The following is a 21139-nucleotide window of genomic DNA, read 5'->3' on the forward strand; positions in this document are numbered from 1 at the left end:
CTCCCCAACTCCACTGGCCACACGCACTCGCTGCTGGGCCTGCCGTCACTGCAGGGTAGCAATAGGCCCACTCTGCCCTCAAGTCCTTTGAGAATCTGTCTGGAGCATCCAGTCCCTGGTCCCCTGGGCACCGGTAGTATTCACAGATTCACTGTTTCCAAAGGAACAGTCACATCCTCGGCCCCAGCTTACCAGCTCCAGCTCAGATCACTGCTCCACGTAACACACAGCGCTGCCATAGGCTCACAGCGAAATCACGCCTCAGTTCAACAAAGCCAAGAGTCGAGTGAAAGTGTTGGAAACAAATGGTTACATATAACAAAGTCATAACATGCGTTCTAGAGCCTAGACTGAACTAACAAGGTATTCTCCTGTCTAACCAAGTACAGCTCACCCGAAATCCTTGCAGCACTTTACAGCCAGGCAGGCTCGGACCCTTCTTTTAGGAGACATGCATACCGTCAGTTTGTCTCCGAGGGGAAGGATCCAGTATGTCTCTGCACACCGAGAGAGATCAGACCGATCCTTTGTCTTTATGCTTAAACACCACAGATGGACACACACACAGCCCCGTGCTGTAAGTTTCTTCCTGTAGATTTCCTTTTCTGTGGATTTTGCAATCTAATTTTGCACCTGGCTCAGTGTGCAAAGAGACATCCAACATCAGGCACACAATACACAGATGGCCAGACAGGGAAGTAACCCAGTGATGCGCAGAGCATTCCCTGATATTCTGGAATTGCTCAGATGTGATGGTCACAAGAAATCACAGTCAGGCTTTTCCAGGGCTAGATTCTATAATACTGTTGTTACCAGCCCCTTCCACGGCAGCCTCCTGTGCCTGTGTAAATGCGTCGGGTTTGGTGCAGATCCAGGGTCTCTCACTGGCGCATCGCAAGCTGCTGACCGCACTCACACCATTCAGATACGCGCGGTCTCCTCCTTCTCCTATTGGAAACCTGCAAGAGAGAAGCCAGGGAGCTGGTGTCAGGTAGGAGTTGGACATTTCCCATCAGTCACAGGCAGGGAGAGACGCTCTCGCACAGTGCAGGGAGCTGCTGCACTCACAGCCCCTCACGATTCCCCTTCCTGCACCTGCCACAGGCCCCAGCTAGAAAGGGGGCAGTGGGGCAGCAAGGCCAGGAAAGGTTTGAAGATCAACTGACCTCCATGGACCATTTATGCTGGGTGGGCATTAACCCAGGTCCTACTCTCCCCCCCACCACACACCCAGCTGGGTCTGGATGGGCCCCTGCAGGCCCAACCCACCCAAACTGCCCCGGGCACAGGTTCCAGGTGACTCTCAGCGTGGCGAGGAGTAGCAGTAACGCCTCACAGAAGAGCTGGGTCCAGGTCTCCCTGGACAGTTTACATCAGCTCTCAGGCCAGAGGCCTGTCAGTACAGGCTGTATTGCAGGGGGTGGCTGGAGTGAAATGCCAGCAGCACAAACCCAGCGGCCATGGGGTGACCCCAGCCACTCACACAGAGCTTCCCGTGAGAGCTGGAGGCCAGCGCTTCCCACCTGGGAACAGGGTGGGATCCAGGCCCACAGGCAAATCCTCCCCCATGGTCCCATCCTGGCCTCTCACAGTAGCCATGTGCTGGGCTGGGAGGAGGCCCAGCACTACTCTTTGGGCAGGCCGGGATCTCCCTGCCCTCAGGCCACCAGCCTCTGGCTCGGGGTGAGATCTGTCCCAGAGAAGGGAGAGCCCAGCCCAAAGCCACCTGAGCAGATGGCTGTGGGTGGCTCCCCCACCAGCATCACCCCAGAAGAGCTCTGATGGGATGGCAATGATGCACCCAGAGCCTTCTGCTGGGGTGGGCGCCCGCAGGGTGGCAGATTTCAGGGTTAACACCCCACTGAGATGCCTGTTTACCCAGTTCAGGTAAACTGGCGTCACAGTAGCTATCCTCCAGTCATCGGGTACAGAAGCGGATTTCAATGATAGGTTACAGACTACAGTTAGTAGTCCTGCAATTTCACCTTTGAGTTCCTGGTCCTGGTGACTTGTTACTGTTTAGTTTCTCAATTTGTTCCAAAACCTCCTCTAATGACATCTCAATCTGGGACAGTTCCTCAGATTTGTCACCTAAAAAGGATGGCTCAGGTTTGGGAATCTCCCTCACATGCTCAGCCATGAAGACTGCTGCAAAGAATTCATTTAGTTTCTCTGCAGTGGCATGGTGCCAGCTGCGGTGTGGACAGACCCCAAACAGGCCTGCTAACAGATGGGCTCATGATGCAATCACAAAGACAGACTGCTGCCTACATTAGGGCATCCTTGCTGGAATATGTGAAAATATCTGACTGGGATCAAACAACAGGTCATCAAGTGACTTGTTTCCTAAGCCTCCTCTGGGCACATTTTCCAGCTTCCCATCAATCGCAAAGGGCTTTTTTAAAAACACCATTCAGCTGTAAGTACACAAGACTGGCCACATGGGTGAGACCAATGGTCCATCTAGCCCAGTGTCCTGTCCTGCGATACTGGCCAGCGGTAGGTGCTTCCGAGGGAATGAACAGAACAGGGTCAGTATCGAGTGATCCATCCCATTCACACCCAGCTTCTGGCAGTCAGATGTATATGGACACTCAGAGCATGGGGTTGCATCCCTGACCATCCTGGCTGATAGGAACTGGTCGAGCTATCCTCTGTGAACTTATCTACTTCTTGTTTGAACAGAGTTACACTCTTGGCCTTCACAACATCCCCTGGCAACAAGCTCCACAGGTTGACTGTGTTGTGTGAAGAAATACTTCCTTTTGTTTGTGTCAGACCTGCTGCCTATTCATTTAATTGTGTGACCGCTAGGCCTTGCGGTACGTGAAGGCGTAAATAACACTTCCCTCTTCACTTTCTCGACGCCACTCATGATTTTATCGACCTCCTATATCCCCCCCTTAGTCGTCTCCCCTCCTATGGAAGCTGTTCCATATCTCTAATCATATGGGGATAGTTGAAAACCCCCATTATTATTGGGTTTTCTGCTTTTGTAGCCTCTCTAATCTCGGTGAATTTCATAGTCACCATCCTGGTCAGTAGTATATTCCTGCTGCTAGATTCTTATTCTTCAAGTGTGGAATTCCTGTTCTTAGAGATGCCAGGATACAGTTGGGTTCGTTTAAGATTTTTACTGTTCTTTACTCTATGCTTTCCTGGACATGTAGTGCCCCTCCCCCCAGCGTGACCTACTCTGCCGTTCTTTCAGTGCTGATGGTCCAGGGTCAAACCCTGCTATCGGCTCAACTGGGGGTTGGTTATTTGATCCCTCCCAGATCCCACTGAAATCCCTCTTGGGATGTCGTCTGGGCCATCTCTACTGTACCCCACTTCTCATGGCAGCCCCAGGCACTCAGCATTTGTGACTATCAGATGTGCATCTTTAACGCAGATGGCCCCACTAAAGCCAGACAGATCTGAAAGCTTTGGCCAGTCTCCCAGCAGACAACACTTGCTTCCACCCATCACTAATACACAGAGTACATAGCACTGACTGGTGAGTCGGCTGAACTCACTATCTCAGACGCCAGGGACCCAAAGCCCAGGGAATTCACAGAGGACTTACAGGTTGTTGAATTTGGTGCCATTGGCCCATTTCCAGAGCTGCCCAGGGTCCCTCCGGAGGCCAATCCAGTGGTCAAATTTGCCTTTATAGCGCAGCAGGAAAGCCTAAAAACAGCAGAGGGAGAGGTGGGGTCAGAGCACAGGCTCTGTGCACCAGAGACTCACAGGTATACACTGAAGGGCTCTGTTTTCAGGGAACGGCTGGGGATTTTCACCTCCCTCTTGCCCAGCTCTGGGTAATTCAGTATTAACTTTCCCATCCCAAACCTCGCCTCGCCTTAGAGAACAGCTGAGCTCCCCTCCCCATCACAGGGGAAGGGGAAGGAAAGAGCCCAGCTGATCTCAATAAGGGATGCTGGGAAGGGCCAGGGATGAGAGAAGAGCCACCAAATCCTCAGCCAGAAGGGGCCAGGGCTAAGAGGAGCCCCCCCCCATCCTCATCTGGCTACCCAAGAGCACTGGCTCTTCAAGTCAATCTGGGATCTCAGTACCCCTTTGGCCCGATGCCACCCAGAAGACACTCAAGCCAGCCTTGCCCTCGAGAGGGGCGGTCTCCTTTTGAGAGGGCTGACAGCGAGTGATCCCTGCAGTCAGACACGGACACTAGAGGTGCCCCGGGCCAGCCAGCCAGGCCTGACATTCAGCAACTGGAAGCTCATTTACTCAGAGCTGCTCCTCGAGCCCAGGTTCTCCTGCAGCAGCTGCTGAGCCAAGACCAGAACGTTGCAATTCGAGCATCTCTCACCATTTCCTGCTCACTGTTGATCTCAGCCAGGGAGGCGCTGAGCGCAGAGCAGTAGGTCAGGCTGTAGGTCCAGTTCCTTTCGGCCTCAGAGAAATAGTAGCATTTCCCTCGGTATCCGATCCAGCAACGGGCCCCGGTTCAGCTGACGGAAGCTTAGGTCTCCACACTGAGAATGAGACAGCGACACGTGGTGTGAGGGAGACCCGCCACCCGCCAACGAGGAGAACAGGGGGAGATCAGCCCCTGCGCCCCAGGCATCTGAGACACCTCGAACCAGGGTGGGTACTGAAAGGCCGTGAGGGAGCCAGGAGGATGCTGGGAATCCAGCCCCAGAGGGGGGTTATCTGACTCTGCTCTCCCTCTCTTGGGTTCACATTCAACAGGGATGCAGCTGACAAGCAGCTTATGCCAGGAAGCCCAGGACAGAGAGCTGGGCCCAAGCTCAGTGTTACAACACGGGGTGGGCAGAGAGCCGCAGAGGGAGGGGACAGTTACCAGGGGGCCAGCAGGGGGGCAATAATTAATGGGTAGGAGATTAACTTCAACATGATTTGCCAGGTCTAGTATCCCAAGGAGTTCTGCTAGCCTGGACTGCTGCCCCCTCCCCCTGCTCTGCGCTTTGCTTCCCTGGACAGGCAGGTTGAGATGAAGATGGGAACAAACTCCCTTCCCTTCAGGAGACCGAACGCCCGCTGCCTGGCCTGTCCAGCGCAGCCAGCCAGGTTCACGGTCACCATAAACAGCTGCCATCTGCGCTCGCACAAGCTGTCTGTGCAGGCGGGGACGTCAACAGCGCGACGAGACCCTGCCTGCCGAGGTCACCAATGGGTGGGTTTCACACTGCGTTAAGGGAGGTGTCGGTACTGCGTTCCACAGCTCATTTCAGTGACACGCCAGCACCTGCCCAGCACTGGGCACCACCCGGGGATGCAGGAAGGCCAGGCTGGCACCTCAGGGCGACACGCTGCAGGCAGAGGGCCCAGCTCATTGCTGCCCTGCACCATCAGTCACCCCCACTCTGCACGGGTATCAGTGACCGTGCCTGGGGCCCGGCAACAGTGACTTGGACCCAAAGTGCTCAGAGATGGGCTGGGGGGAGCTAATTTCAGTCCCAACACAGAGAGTGCCCAGGTGCAGGGGTCTGGGAGGGAGCAGGAGGAGGGTCTTGGAGGAGCATCCCCCAGGAATCCTCTGTCCCAGGGGCAGAAGCCAGACAGGCCAGGAGGAGAGACTGACTGTGGTGGCTCCAGGGGGAATGGGATGTGCAGAGAGGGGGAAGGGAAGGGTAAGAACTCACCTGCCAGGACAATGATGAGAACTAAGAACATGGTTGCGAGGGCGACTGTGAGCACAATTGTACATTTCTTGTAGTTACGATGAGGGTCTGAAACAGAAAGACTCGTCAGGCAGGGCCGCGAGGACACGTCTCCCCGACAGCACCAGGGCTGGAGCTGCCTTAGAACAGTGGTTCTCACCCACCGGTTCGTGTACCCCTGGGGCTAAAAAGAGGTCTTCCACGGGGCACATCAACTCATCGAGACATTTGCCTTGTGTTACGACAGGCTACATAAAAAGCACTAAGTCAATACAAGCTAAAATTTCATACAGACAATGGCTTGTTTATACTGCTCGATAGACTATACACGGAAAGGTACAGCGTTGATAGTCCAATCGATCTATTTCATAATTAAATACGCAACAATCAGAGAGAGTCAGCAATTTTTCCGGAATAGTGGCTGTGACACTTTTGTATTTTTATGTCCGATTTTGGAAGCAAGTCGTTTTTTTAGGTGAGATGAAACTTAGCAGAGGGCAAGACAAATCAGCCTGCTGACAGGGCGACAGTCGTCTGGAAAGGCTGAGAACCACTGGACTCGAACATGCACCGTCCTGTCGATTGCTCCTTCCGTCAGACGCTCTGGGAGAGGAGCCCGGAGGGTCAGGCCGGCTGGGGCTCGCAGAACAGCCCCTCTTTCCCCTCAGCCCAGTGCCCTCCCCTGGGCACTCCCAGTCCAGCTGCCAGGAGGCCTGGTGAGCTCAGGGGCACAGAGATAAGGACCCGCATGTGCTGGTGGCAGTTGCTCCAACTGCCCCCCCACCATCCCCACCCCCATTCTGCCCCCTGCCGAGCGCTGGCTGGGCCCACACTGCCGAGTGCCCCTGTCCCCGCACACTGGGGTCTCACACTGGCCATACACAGCAGAAGGGGGGAGAACGAACCAGGCAGAGATGGGCCAGGGCTGTCACAGGGGGTCTGACACAGGGGGCCTGAACAGCCCCACGGCCACCGCTGTGTGCGCCAGACAGCAGCTGTGAGCCAGGGATCAGTGCCCTGAGAGCCCCTGGGGGTGATCCAGTCCCTGCTGCCCACAGACAGGGTGTTGCTGGGCACTGGCTGCTGCCACTGAGAGCCTGGCCCCATGTGGGGCAGCCTCAGTGTCTCTCTCCAGCCTGTTCCCAGGCAGCGACACCCCATTACCTGGCTCCCCGCCAGTCTCCAGGTGTCCATGGCCCTCAACAGGCCACTCCTGCAGTGGCTCTTCGCCCCCAGCAGGTCCAGCTGCTGGCCCCATCGTCTCTCTCAGTGACACTCGGGCCGCACACGCTGCTGGAGACGCTGGGCTGGGGTCGGCTCCTCTCTGTCACTGGGTCCGATTCAGCAGCAGCGAAGCCGAGCTGGGGCCAGGGTCCTGGCCCTGGCTCCCCGCACACCCTGCTCCGGACTCTCCGGCCGATCTGAAAGTCGAGACGGACCCAGCAGGACAGGTCAGTGGGGGGTGGGGCACGATTTGTGGTTTCTCGTTCCCTGTCCAGCAGCCCAACCCCCAGCCAGAGGCGGTGCCATGATGATTGAACCCCCTTAAACGCCATCGGCCCCTCCACCCCCCAGGGCTTCAGAGACCTGATCTGCCACAGACCCCACCCACCGCGCACCACCCACATGTTACAGGCACCCAGCTGGGGTTGACAGGAGGAAAAAACCCTCCCTCCCCACACATACCTCCCGCAATCGAGAGCAAGTCGAGAATCCTAACAAGACCGGGGAGTTGGTGGGCGGGGGAGAGAACCAGGATGGACTGAGTAAAATCAAGGCAATTAAATCACCAAGTCCAATGCCTCAATTGAAATGATCAATTTTAATCAACTTTTCCATTTACACTTCAGTAATTTTCTAAGGTCAAGTGTCCACCCAGTGGGTGACAGAACCATTAAAACTTCATGTCCAAAACTTCCCCCATGGGGGGAGGGGTGGGGAAATTGTGGGAGTGGCCCTTTCCTTCCCCGTTTTTCATTGGGAACGCAGGCAGGGGGAGGATGCCCGTGGGAAACCACGGTTGGGGGCCCAGGGGTACAAGGTTGGGGGTACAGGGAGCAACAGTGCGCTGATGACCTCCCCCGCAACTGGCTTGGGGCCATGGGAGGGGAAGGGCCCAGGTAGCTCCATGCTCCACACAGGTGCCCCATCCACAGCGAGCAGACCAGGGGTTGGGGTGGGGGGAGCCACCAGACAGGCCCAGCCCGAGGAAGGGGGACGGGGGGGTGCCCTCCCCAGCCCGGGAAGGGGGGGAAGGTAGAGGGGACACTCAGGGCCCCCCCCAGCCCGGGAAATGGGGGGGAAGGAAGAGGGGGGACACAGGGCCCCCCCCAGCCCTGGAAAGGGAGGGAAGGGAAAGGGGGGACAGAGGGCCCACCCAGCTCGGGAAAGGGGGAAAGGGAAAGGGGGGACAGAGGGCCCCCCCAGCTCAGGAAAGGGGGGAAGGGAAAGGGGGGACACAGGGCCCCCCCAGCCCAGGAAAGGGGGGGAAGGGAAATGGGGTACAGAGGGCCCCCCAGCCCGGGAAAGGGGGGGAAGAGAAAGGGGGGACAGAGGGCCCCCCACCCAGCCTGGGAAAGGGGGGAAGATGGACAGAGGGCCCCCCCCAGCCCGGGAAAGGGGGGAAGGGAAAAGGGGAACAGAGGGCCCCCCCAGCCCGGGAAAGGGGAGAAGAGGGACACAGAGGGCCCCCCCAGCCCGGGAAAGGGGGGGAAGGGGGACACAGGGCCCCCCCTAGCCCGGGAAAGGTGGGACACAGGGCCCCCCCCAGCCCGGGAAGGGGGGGAAGGGAGAGGGGGCACACAGGGCCCCCCCAAAGCCCGGGAAAGGGGGGGAAAGGGGATATACGCCCCCCCCCAGCTTGGGAAAGGGGGGGAAGGGGGAATACAGGGCCCCCCCAGCCTGGGAAATTGGGGGAAGGGAGAGGGGGGACACAGGGCCCCCCAGCTGGGGAAAGGGGGGGAAGGGGGACAAAGGGCCCCCCCAGCCCAGGAAAGGGGGGGAAGGGAGAGGGGGGACACAGGCCCCCCCAGCCCGGGAAAGGGGGGAAAGGGAAAGGGGGGTGTCATGGAGTGTGGGGGAGTCCAGGCCCTGCACCCCTCTTCATGGGATTCACTGAGACTCTCAGCCAGCCAGTAAAACAGAAGGTTTATTGGACAACAGGAACACAGTCCAAAACAGAGCTTGTGGGGACACCCAGGACCCCTCAGTCAAGTCCTTCTGGGGGAGCAGAGTCCTGGGGTCCCTGCGTTCCTCCACCCAGCCCCAAACTGAAACTAAACCCCCCCAGCAGGCTCCCTTCCGCAGCCTGTCTTCACATTCCTGGGCAGAGGTGTCACCTCCCCCTCCCCCTCCTGGCTCAGGTGACAGGCTCTCAGGTCTCCCACCCCCAGGGCACATTCCCAGGTCAACACTCCCCCCTCCCTGCTGCGTCACATCGTCACACCCCACCTTTCCCAGGCTGGGGGGGGGGTCCTGTGTCCCCCTTCCCCCCTTTCCCGGCCGGGGGGGGGGCTGTGTCCCCTTTCCACCCTTTCCCAGGCTGGGGGGGGGGCCCTGTGTCCCTCTTCCCCCCTTTGCTGGGTGGGGGGGGCCCTCTGTCCCCCTTCCCCTTTCCCCCCCCGTTCCCGTTCTGTGGGGGACCCTGTGTCACCCTTCCCCACCTTTCCCGGGCTGGGGAGGGCCCTGTGTCCCCCTTCCCCCCTTACCCGGGCTGGGGAAGGGCCCTGTGTCCCCCTTCCCCCCCCTTTCTCGGGCTGGGGGGGGCCGTGTCTCCCCTTCCCCCCTTCCCCGGGCCTGGGGGGGGCCCTGTGTCCCCATTATCCCCCTTTCCCGGTCTGGGGGGCGCTCTCTGTGCCCCCTTCCCCCCCCTTTCCTGGGCTGGGGGGGCCCTCTGTGCCCCCTTCCCCCCCCCCATTCCTGGGCTGGGGTTGGCCCTCTGTGACCCCTCTCCCTTCCCCCCCTTTACCAGGTTGGGGGGGCCCTTTGTTACCCCTTCACCCCCTCTCCCGGGCTGGGGGGGCCCTCTGTGCCCCCTTCCCCCCCTTTCCCAGGCTGGGGGGGCATTCTGTGTCCCCTCTCCCTTCCCCCCTTTCCTGGGCTGGGTGGGGCCCCCTGTGCCCCCTCTCCCTTCCCCCCCTTTCCCAGGTGGGGGGGGCCCTCTGTGCTCCCTCTCCCTTCCCCCCCCCTTTTCCGGGCTGGGAGGGGGCCCTCTGTGCCCCCTCTCCCTTCCTCTCTCTTTTCCGAGCTGGGAGGGGGCCCTCTGTGCACCCTTCCCCGCCTTTCCCAGGCTGGGGGGGGCCCCCTCTGTGCCCCTTTCCCCCCCTTTCCCGGGCTGCGGGGCACTCTCTGTGCCCCCTTCCCCCCCTTTCCCAGGCTGGGGGGGCCCTCTGTGCCCCCTCTCCCTTCCCCCCCTTTCCCGGGCTCGGGGGGCCCTCTGTGCCCCCTTCCCCACCCTTTCCCGGGCTGGGGGAGGGACCCTCTGTGCCTCCTCTCCCTTCCCCCCCTTTCCTGGACTGGGGGGGTCCTCTGTGCTCCCTCTCCCTTCATCCCTCTTTTCCGAGCTGAGAGGGGGTCCTCTGTGCCCCCTCTCCCTTCCTCCCCCTTCCCGGGCTGGGGGGGCCCTCTGCGCCCCCTCTAACCTCCCCCCATTTCCCGGGCTCGGAGGGGGCCCTCTGTGCCCCCTTCCCCCCCTTTCCCGGGCTGGGGGGGACCTCTGTGCCCCCTCTCCCTTAACCCCCCTTTCCCGGGCGGGGGGGCCCTCTGCCCTCTCCCTTCCCCCCCATTTCCCGGGATGGGGGGGCCCTCTGTGCCCCCCCTCCCTTCCTCCCCCTTTCCCGGGCTCTGGGGGGCCCTCTGTGCCCCCTTCCCCTCCTTTCCCGGTCTGGGGGGGCCCTCTGTGCCCCCTTCAACCCCATTTCCCTGGGTGGGGGGGCCCTCTGTGCCCCCTCTCCCTTCCCCCCCTTTCCCAGGCTTGGGGGGCCCTCTGTGCCCCCTTCCCCCCAATTCCTGGGGTGGGGGGCCCTCTGTGCCCCCTCTCCCTTCCACCCCTTTCCCGTCCTGGGGGAGCCCTCTGTGCCCCCTTCCCTCCCCTTTCCCGGCCTGGGGGGGCCCTCTGTGCCCCCTTCCCCCCCTTTTCCTGGGCTGGGGGGCCCTCTGTGCCCCCTTCCCCCCATTCCCGGTCTGGGGGGGGCTCTCTGTGCCCCCTCTCCCTTCCCCCCTTTTCCCGGGCTGGGGGAGGCACCTCTGTCCCCCTTCCCCATTCTCCCCTCCCCTCGGGCTGGGGCGGGCGTGGGGCCCCTCCGTCTCCCTTCCCCCTCCTTCCCTCATGCTGGGGGGGCCTCTCCGTCCCCTTTCCCCCCCTCCCCTCCCGTCTCTTCTCGGTCTGGGTGCCCCTCCTTCCCCCCTCGTCCCTTCCCCCTCCCCCCGCTCCTCGGGCTGGGCCTGTCTGGTGGCTCCCCCAACCCCAACCCCCGGTCTGCTCGCTGTGGATGGGGCACCTGTGTGGAGCATGGAGCTGCCTGGGCCCTTCCCCTCCCATGGCCCCAAGCCAGTTTGGGGGGAGGTCATCAGTGCACTGTTGCTCCCTGTACCCCCAACCTTGTACCCCTGGATCCCCAACCGTGGTTTCCCACGGGCATCCTCCCCCTGCCTGCGTTCCCAGTGAACAAGGGGGAAGGAAAGGGCCACTCCCACAATTTCCCAATCCCTCCCCCCATGGGGGAAGTTTTGGACATGAAGTTTTAATGGTTCTGTCGCCCACTGGGTGGGCACTTGACCTTAGAAAATTACTGAAGTGTAAATGGAAAAGTTGATTAAAATTGATCATTTCAATTGAGGCGTTGGACTTGGTGATTTAATTGCCTTGATTTTACTCAATCCATCCTGGTTCTCTCCCCCGCCCACCAACTCCCCGGTCTTGTTAGGATTCTCGACTTGCTCTCGATTGCGGGAGGTATGTGTGGGGAGGGAGGGTTTTTTCCTCCTGTCAACCCCAGCTGGGTGCCTGTAACATGTGGGTGGTGCGCGGTGGGTGGGGTCTGTGGCAGATCAGGTCTCTGAAGCCCTGGGGGGTGGAGGGGCCGATGGCGTTTAAGGGGGTTCAATCATCATGGCACTGCCTCTGGCTGGGGGTTGGGCTGTTGGGCAGGGAATGAGAAACCACAAATCGTGCCCCCCCCCCCCCCCGCCACACTGACCTGTCCTGCTGGGTCCGTCTCGACTTTCAGATCGGCCGGAGAGTCCGGAGCAGGGTGTGCGGGGAGCCAGGGCCAGGACCCTGGCCCCAGCTCGGCTTCGCTGCTGCTGAATCGGACCCAGTGACAGAGAGGAGCCGACCCCAGCCCAGCGTCTCCAGCAGCGTGTGCGGCCCGAGTGTCACTGAGAGAGACGATGGGGCCAGCAGCTGGACCTGCTGGGGGCGAAGAGCCACTGCAGGAGTGGCCTGTTGAGGGCCATGGACACCTGGAGACTGGCGGGGAGCCAGGTAATGGGGTGTCGCTGCCTGGGAACAGGCTGGAGAGAGACACTGAGGCTGCCCCACATGGGGCCAGGCTCTCAGTGGCAGCAGCCAGTGCCCAGCAACACCCTGTCTGTGGGCAGCAGGGACTGGATCACCCCCAGGGGCTCTCAGGGCACTGATCCCTGGCTCACAGCTGCTGTCTGGCGCACACAGCGGTGGCCGTGGGGCTGTTCAGGCCCCCTGTGTCAGACCCCCTGTGACAGCCCTGGCCCATCTCTGCCTGGTTCGTTCTCCCCCCTTCTGCTGTGTATGGCCAGTGTGAGACCCCAGTGTGCGGGGACAGGGGCACTCGGCAGTGTGGGCCCAGCCAGCGCTCGGCAGGGGGCAGAATGGGGGTGGGGATGGTGGGGGGGCAGTTGGAGCAACTGCCACCAGCACATGCGGGTCCTTATCTCTGTGCCCCTGAGCTCACCAGGCCTCCTGGCAGCTGGACTGGGAGTGCCCAGGGGAGGGCACTGGGCTGAGGGGAAAGAGGGGCTGTTCTGCGAGCCCCAGCCGGCCTGACCCTCCGGGCTCCTCTCCCAGAGCGTCTGACGGAAGGAGCAATCGACAGGACGGTGCATGTTCGAGTCCAGTGGTTCTCAGCCTTTCCAGACGACTGTCGCCCTGTCAGCAGGCTGATTTGTCTTGCCCTCTGCTAAGTTTCATCTCACCTAAAAAAACGACTTGCTTCCAAAATCGGACATAAAAATACAAAAGTGTCACAGCCACTATTCCGGAAAAATTGCTGACTCTCTCTGATTGTTGCGTATTTAATTATGAAATAGATCGATTGGACTATCAACGCTGTACCTTTCCGTGTATAGTCTATCGAGCAGTATAAACAAGCCATTGTCTGTATGAAATTTTAGCTTGTATTGACTTAGTGCTTTTTATGTAGCCTGTCGTAACACAAGGCAAATGTCTCGATGAGTTGATGTGCCCCGTGGAAGACCTCTTTTTAGCCCCAGGGGTACACGAACCGGTGGGTGAGAACCACTGTTCTAAGGCAGCTCCAGCCCTGGTGCTGTCGGGGAGACGTGTCCTCGCGGCCCTGCCTGACGAGTCTTTCTGTTTCAGACCCTCATCGTAACTACAAGAAATGTACAATTGTGCTCACAGTCGCCCTCGCAACCATGTTCTTAGTTCTCATCATTGTCCTGGCAGGTGAGTTCTTACCCTTCCCTTCCCCCTCTCTGCACATCCCATTCCCCCTGGAGCCACCACAGTCAGTCTCTCCTCCTGGCCTGTCTGGCTTCTGCCCCTGGGACAGAGGATTCCTGGGGGATGCTCCTCCAAGACCCTCCTCCTGCTCCCTCCCAGACCCCTGCACCTGGGCACTCTCTGTGTTGGGACTGAAATTAGCTCCCCCCAGCCCATCTCTGAGCACTTTGGGTCCAAGTCACTGTTGCCGGGCCCCAGGCACGGTCACTGATACCCGTGCAGAGTGGGGGTGACTGATGGTGCAGGGCAGCAATGAGCTGGGCCCTCTGCCTGCAGCGTGTCGCCCTGAGGTGCCAGCCTGGCCTTCCTGCATCCCCGGGTGGTGCCCAGTGCTGGGCAGGTGCTGGCGTGTCACTGAAATGAGCTGTGGAACGCAGTACCGACACCTCCCTTAACGCAGTGTGAAACCCACCCATTGGTGACCTCGGCAGGCAGGGTCTCGTCGCGCTGTTGACGTCCCCGCCTGCACAGACAGCTTGTGCGAGCGCAGATGGCAGCTGTTTATGGTGACCGTGAACCTGGCTGGCTGCGCTGGACAGGCCAGGCAGCGGGCGTTCGGTCTCCTGAAGGGAAGGGAGTTTGTTCCCATCTTCATCTCAACCTGCCTGTCCAGGGAAGCAAAGCGCAGAGCAGGGGGAGGGGGCAGCAGTCCAGGCTAGCAGAACTCCTTGGGATACTAGACCTGGCAAATCATGTTGAAGTTAATCTCCTACCCATTAATTATTGCCCCCCTGCTGGCCCCCTGGTAACTGTCCCCTCCCTCTGCGGCTCTCTGCCCACCCCGTGTTGTAACACTGAGCTTGGGCCCAGCTCTCTGTCCTGGGCTTCCTGGCATAAGCTGCTTGTCAGCTGCATCCCTGTTGAATGTGAACCCAAGAGAGGGAGAGCAGAGTCAGATAACCCCCCTCTGGGGCTGGATTCCCAGCATCCTCCTGGCTCCCTCACGGCCTTTCAGTACCCACCCTGGTTCGAGGTGTCTCAGATGCCTGGGGCGCAGGGGCTGATCTCCCCCTGTTCTCCTCGTTGGCGGGTGGCGGGTCTCCCTCACACCACGTGTCGCTGTCTCATTCTCAGTGTGGAGACCTAAGCTTCCGTCAGCTGAACCGGGGCCCGTTGCTGTATCGCATACCAAGGGAAATGCTACTATTTCTCTGAGGCCGAAAGGAACTGGACCTACAGCCTGACCTACTGCTCTGCGCTCAGCGCCTCCCTGGCTGAGATCAACAGTGAGCAGGAAATGGTGAGAGATGCTCGAATTGCAACGTTCTGGTCTTGGCTCAGCAGCTGCTGCAGGAGAACCTGGGCTCGAGGAGCAGCTCTGAGTAAATGAGCTTCCAGTTGCTGAATGTCAGGCCTGGCTGGCTGGCCCGGGGCACCTCTAGTGTCCGTGTCTGACTGCAGGGATCACTCGCTGTCAGCCCTCTCAAAAGGAGACCGCCCCTCTCGAGGGCAAGGCAGGCTTGAGTGTCTTCTGGGTGGCATCGGGCCAAAGGGGTACTGAGATCCCAGATTGACTTGAAGAGCCAGTGCTCTTGGGTAGCCAGATGAGGATGGGGGGGGCTCCTCTTAGCCCTGGCCCCTTCTGGCTGAGGATTTGGTGGCTCTTCTCTCATCCCTGGCCCTTCCCAGCATCCCTTATTGAGATCAGCTGGGCTCTTTCCTTCCCCTTCCCCTGTGATGGGGAGGGGAGCTCAGCTGTTCTCTAAGGCGAGGCGAGGTTTGGGATGGGAAAGTTAATACTGAATTACCCAGAGCTGGGCAAGAGGGAGGTGAAAATCCCCAGCCGTTCCCTGAAAACAGAGCCCTTCAGTGTATACCTGTGAGTCTCTGGTGCACAGAGCCTGTGCTCTGACCCCACCTCTCCCTCTGCTGTTTTTAGGCTTTCCTGCTGCGCTATAAAGGCAAATTTGACCACTGGATTGGCCTCCGGAGGGACCCTGGGCAGCTCTGGAAATGGGCCAATGGCACCAAATTCAACAACCTGTAAGTCCTCTGTGAATTCCCTGGGCTTTGGGTCCCTGGCGTCTGAGATAGTGAGTTCAGCCGACTCACCAGTCAGTGCTATGTACTCTGTGTATTAGTGATGGGTGGAAGCAAGTGTTGTCTGCTGGGAGACTGGCCAAAGCTTTCAGATCTGTCTGGCTTTAGTGGGGCCATCTGCGTTAAAGATGCCTGATAGTCACAAATGCTGAGTGCCTGGGGCTGCCATGAGAAGTGGGGTACAGTAGAGATGGCCCAGACGACATCCCAAGAGGGATTTCAGTGGGATCTGGGAGGGATCAAATAACCAACCCCCAGTTGAGCCGATAGCAGGGTTTGACCCTGGACCATCAGCACTGAAAGAACGGCAGAGTAGGTCACGCTGGGGGGAGGGGCACTACATGTCCAGGAAAGCATAGAGTAAAGAACAGTAAAAATCTTAAACGAACCCAACTGTATCCTGGCATCTCTAAGAACAGGAATTCCACACTTGAAGAATAAGAATCTAGCAGCAGGAATATACTACTGACCAGGATGGTGACTGTGAAATTCACCGAGATTAGAGAGGCTACAAAAGCAGAAAACCCAATAATAATGGGGGTTTTCAACTATCCCCATATGATTAGAGATATGGAACAGCTTCCATAGGAGGGGAGACGACTAAGGGGGGGATATAGGAGGTCGATAAAATCATGAGTGGCGTCGAGAAAGTGAAGAGGGAAGTGTTATTTACGCCTTCACGTACCGCAAGGCCTAGCGGTCACACAATTAAATGAATAGGCAGCAGGTCTGACACAAACAAAAGGAAGTATTTCTTCACACAACACAGTCAACCTGTGGAGCTTGTTGCCAGGGGATGTTGTGAAGGCCAAGAGTATAACTCTGTTCAAACAAGAAGTAGATAAGTTCACAGAGGATAGCTCGACCAGTTCCTATCAGCCAGGATGGTCAGGGATGCAACCCCATGCTCTGAGTGTCCATATACATCTGACTGCCAGAAGCTGGGTGTGAATGGGATGGATCACTCGATACTGACCCTGTTCTGTTCATTCCCTCGGAAGCACCTACCGCTGGCCAGTATCGCAGGACAGGACACTGGGCTAGATGGACCATTGGTCTCACCCATGTGGCCAGTCTTGTGTACTTACAGCTGAATGGTGTTTTTAAAAAAGCCCTTTGCGATTGATGGGAAGCTGGAAAATGTGCCCAGAGGAGGCTTAGGAAACAAGTCACTTGATGACCTGTTGTTTGATCCCAGTCAGATATTTTCACATATTCCAGCAAGGATGCCCTAATGTAGGCAGCAGTCTGTCTTTGTGATTGCATCATGAGCCCATCTGTTAGCAGGCCTGTTTGGGGTCTGTCCACACCACAGCTGGCACCATGCCACTGCAGAGAAACTAAATGAATTCTTTGCAGCAGTCTTCATGGCTGAGCATGTGAGGGAGATTCCCAAACCTGAGCCATCCTTTTTAGGTGACAAATCTGAGGAACTGTCCCAGATTGAGATGTCATTAGAGGAGGTTTTGGAACAAATTGAGAAACTAAACAGTAACAAGTCACCAGGACCAGGAACTCAAAGGTGAAATTGCAGGACTACTAACTGTAGTCTGTAACCTATCATTGAAATCCGCTTCTGTACCCGATGACTGGAGGATAGCTACTGTGACGCCAGTTTACCTGAACTGGGTAAACAGGCATCTCAGTGGGGTGTTAACCCTGAAATCTGCCACCCTGCGGGTGCCCACCCCAGCAGAAGGCTCTGGGTGCATCATTGCCATCCCATCAGAGCTCTTCTGGGGTGATGCTGGTGGGGGAGCCACCCACAGCCATCTGCTCAGGTGGCTTTGGGCTGGGCTCTCCCTTCTCTGGGACAGATCTCACCCCGAGCCAGAGGCTGGTGGCCTGAGGGCAGGGAGATCCCGGCCTGCCCAAAGAGTAGTGCTGGGCCTCCTCCCAGCCCAGCACATGGCTACTGTGAGAGGCCAGGATGGGACCATGGGGGAGGATTTGCCTGTGGGCCTGGATCCCACCCTGTTCCCAGGTGGGAAGCGCTGGCCTCCAGCTCTCACGGGAAGCTCTGTGTGAGTGGCTGGGGTCACCCCATGGCCGCTGGGTTTGTGCTGCTGGCATTTCACTCCAGCCACCCCCTGCAATACAGCCTGTACTGACAGGCCTCTGGCCTGAGAGCTGATGTAAACTGTCCAGGGAGACCTGGACCCAGCTCTTCTGTGAGGCGTTACTGCTACTCCTCGCCACGCTGAGAGTCACCTGGAACCTGTGCCCGGGGCAGTTTGGGTGGGTTGGGCCTGCAGGGGCCCATCCAGACCCAGCTGGGTGTGTGGTGGGGGGGAGAGTAGGACCTGGGTTAATGCCCACCCAGCATAAATGGTCCATGGAGGTCAGTTGATCTTCAAACCTTTCCTGGCCTTGCTGCCCCACTGCCCCCTTTCTAGCTGGGGCCTGTGGCAGGTGCAGGAAGGGGAATCGTGAGGGGCTGTGAGTGCAGCAGCTCCCTGCACTGTGCGAGAGCGTCTCTCCCTGCCTGTGACTGATGGGAAATGTCCAACTCCTACCTGACACCAGCTCCCTGGCTTCTCTCTTGCAGGTTTCCAATAGGAGAAGGAGGAGACCGCGCGTATCTGAATGGTGTGAGTGCGGTCAGCAGCTTGCGATGCGCCAGTGAGAGACCCTGGATCTGCACCAAACCCGACGCATTTACACAGGCACAGGAGGCTGCCGTGGAAGGGGCTGGTAACAACAGTATTATAGAATCTAGCCCTGGAAAAGCCTGACTGTGATTTCTTGTGACCATCACATCTGAGCAATTCCAGAATATCAGGGAATGCTCTGCGCATCACTGGGTTACTTCCCTGTCTGGCCATCTGTGTATTGTGTGCCTGATGTTGGATGTCTCTTTGCACACTGAGCCAGGTGCAAAATTAGATTGCAAAATCCACAGAAAAGGAAATCTACAGGAAGAAACTTACAGCACGGGGCTGTGTGTGTGTCCATCTGTGGTGTTTAAGCATAAAGACAAAGGATCGGTCTGATCTCTCTCGGTGTGCAGAGACATACTGGATCCTTCCCCTCGGAGACAAACTGACGGTATGCATGTCTCCTAAAAGAAGGGTCCGAGCCTGCCTGGCTGTAAAGTGCTGCAAGGATTTCGGGTGAGCTGTACTTGGTTAGACAGGAGAATACCTTGTTAGTTCAGTCTAGGCTCTAGAACGCATGTTATGACTTTGTTATATGTAACCATTTGTTTCCAACACTTTCACTCGACTCTTGGCTTTGTTGAACTGAGGCGTGATTTCGCTGTGAGCCTATGGCAGCGCTGTGTGTTACGTGGAGCAGTGATCTGAGCTGGAGCTGGTAAGCTGGGGCCGAGGATGTGACTGTTCCTTTGGAAACAGTGAATCTGTGAATACTACCGGTGCCCAGGGGACCAGGGACTGGATGCTCCAGACAGATTCTCAAAGGACTTGAGGGCAGAGTGGGCCTATTGCTACCCTGCAGTGACGGCAGGCCCAGCAGCGAGTGCGTGTGGCCAGTGGAGTTGGGGAGCTGACCCCTGGCAGGCACAGACAAGGCTCCCTCAGGCAAAGGGCAGGTGGTGGCGAGGTGCCTCCCAGCCCCGGGTACCCGGGTACATTGCAGGGTATTAACTTACTGCAGGTTTGGGGCAGTTAAAAATTACACCCCAAGGCCCCAGCCCAGTGAGGAGGACCGAGGAGAAGAACTGTGACTGCGAGGGGCACCTGAGTCCCAGCACCGCCCAGAGTTCCGCTCTACTAGCTAAAAGTTCTAAGACTCCATTCCTGGTCTATCCCCGGCAAAGACAGAATATAGACAGACACACAGACCCTTTGTTTCTCTCCCTCCTCCCAGCTTTTGAAAGTATCTTGTCTCCTCATTGGTCATTTTGGTCAGGTGCCAGTGAGGTTACCTTTAGCTTCTTAACCCTTTACAGGTGAGCGGAGATTTCCTCTGGCCAGGAGGGATTTTAAAGGGGTTTACCCTTCCCTTTATATTTATGACACGCCCCCCAAATCTCAGCTAGGGTGAAACACTGGCTGGGATTTCTTCCTGGAGCTCTAGGACAAACAGAGTTAATAAGACACATGCATCTCTAAATATACTACCAAGTACATAAAGACTAACAATATTTTCTACATCTCAAGGACGATTTTAACCAGTTGATTCTGGGAAACTTTCACGGGAGAGTGCATCAGCCACTTTGTTAGAAGCTCCTGAGATGTGTTGGATGTCGAAATCAAAATCTTGGAGAGCTAAACTCCACCGAAGAAGTTTTTTGTTAGTTTCTTTGACGGTGTGAAGCCACTTCAGTGCAGCATGGTCGGTTTGCAGGGGGAAACGCCGTCCCCAAACATATGGGCGTAGCTTTTCCAGAGCGTAGACAATGGCGTAACATTCTTTTTCGGTGGTTGACCAGTTGCTTTCCCTCTCAGACAGTTTTTTGCTGAGAAACACTACAGGGTGGAATTCTTGATCAGGTCCTTTCTGCATTAAAACTGCTCCCACACCACGCTCGGACGCATCTGTGGTTACTAGGAACGGTTTGTCAAAGTCTGGGGCCCTTAGTACAGGGTCAGACATGAGTGTCGCTTTAAGCTTGTTAAAGGCCTTCTGACACTTTTCGGTCCACTGAACAGCATTTGGCTGTTTGTATTTGGTTAGGTCTGTCAGTGGGGCGGCGATTTGGCTATAGTGCGGTACAAATCGTCTGTAATAACCGGCCAAGCCTAAGAAGGATTGAACCTGTTTCTTTGACTTTGGGACAGGCCACTTTTGGATAGCATCCACTTTGGCCTGTAGGGGGCTGATAGTTCCTTGACCCACCTGGTGTCCAAGGTAAGTCACTCTGTTTAGGCCTATTTGACACTTCTTAGCCTTAACAGTTAGTCCTGCCTCCCTTATGCGCTCAAGGACTTTTTGTAGATGTTCCAGGTGGTCTGCCCAGGAATCCGAAAATGTGGCCACATCGTCAAGGTAGGCGACTGCATATTCTCCTAATCCCGCTAGGAGACCATCTACAAGTCTTTGGAAGGTGGCGGGTGCATTTCGCAGCCCGAAAGGGAGTACATTAAATTCATACAGCCCGAGATGTGTGGTGAAGGCTGACCTTTCCTTGGCAGATTCATCTAGCGGTACCTGCCAGTACCCCTTGGTTAAGTCCAAGGCAGAGATGAACTGGGCCTGTCCCAGTTTCTCTAATAGTTCATCTGTGCGTGGCATTGGATAGTTGTCTGGGCGAGTTACAGCATTTAGCTTACGGTAGTCCACGCAAAAACGTATTTCCCCATCTGATTTGGGAACTAGAACCACTGGAGATGCCCATGCACTTTCAGAGGGGCGGATTACACCCATCTGTGACATATCCTGGATCTCCCGTTCTATAGCAGTTTTAGCTTGAGGAGACACTCGGTAAGGTTGGACCCTAATTGGGTGAGCATTACCTGTGTCAATGGAGTGGTATGCCCGTTCAGTCAGTCCTGGGGTGGCTGAGAACGCTGGCGCGTAGCTAGTGCACAGCTCCTGGAACTGCTGTCGCTGCATACGCCCAAGGGTCATGGAGAGGTTCACCTCTTCCACACCACCAGCACATTTTCCTTCGTAGTAGACACCTTCAGGCCACTCAGCGTCGTCTCCTCCCTGGGCTGTAAACTGACAAACCCTTAATTCTCTGCAATAAAAGGGCTTTAGAGAATTAATATGGTACACCTTAGGTTTTCGGTTGGAGGTGGGGAATGGTATGAGATAATTAACAGCTCCCAGGCGCTCCTGG

General features: G+C 57.4%; 2 protein-coding genes across 2 annotated transcripts in view; one reads left to right on the forward strand and one right to left on the reverse strand.

Annotated features, from left to right (window-relative positions):
- Positions 1-478: 478 nt before the first annotated feature.
- On the reverse strand, positions 479-4435 carry LOC141998846 (C-type lectin domain family 2 member D-like; the record flags this gene model as incomplete). Its single annotated transcript, XM_074971821.1, has 3 exons — positions 479-959; positions 3569-3672; positions 4313-4435. Coding segments are annotated over 3 exons (414 nt in total), but the record flags the coding sequence as incomplete, so codon positions are not given.
- A 10044-nt stretch (positions 4436-14479) lies between these two features.
- The window catches only part of LOC141998847 (C-type lectin domain family 2 member D-like), a gene marked incomplete at its 5' end in the record, with an annotated part of 52654 nt that continues 45994 nt past the window's right edge, over positions 14480-21139 (forward strand). Inside the window, 2 exons of the mRNA XM_074971822.1 lie at positions 14480-14590; positions 15230-15333. Coding sequence (XP_074827923.1) covers positions 14480-14590; positions 15230-15333 — 215 coding nt within the window. The remainder of the gene's footprint in view (positions 14591-15229; positions 15334-21139) is intronic.

The sequence above is a fragment of the Natator depressus genome, chromosome 14 (genome assembly GCF_965152275.1).
Source record: "Natator depressus isolate rNatDep1 chromosome 14, rNatDep2.hap1, whole genome shotgun sequence".
Classification (NCBI taxonomy): domain Eukaryota; kingdom Metazoa; phylum Chordata; order Testudines; family Cheloniidae; genus Natator; species Natator depressus.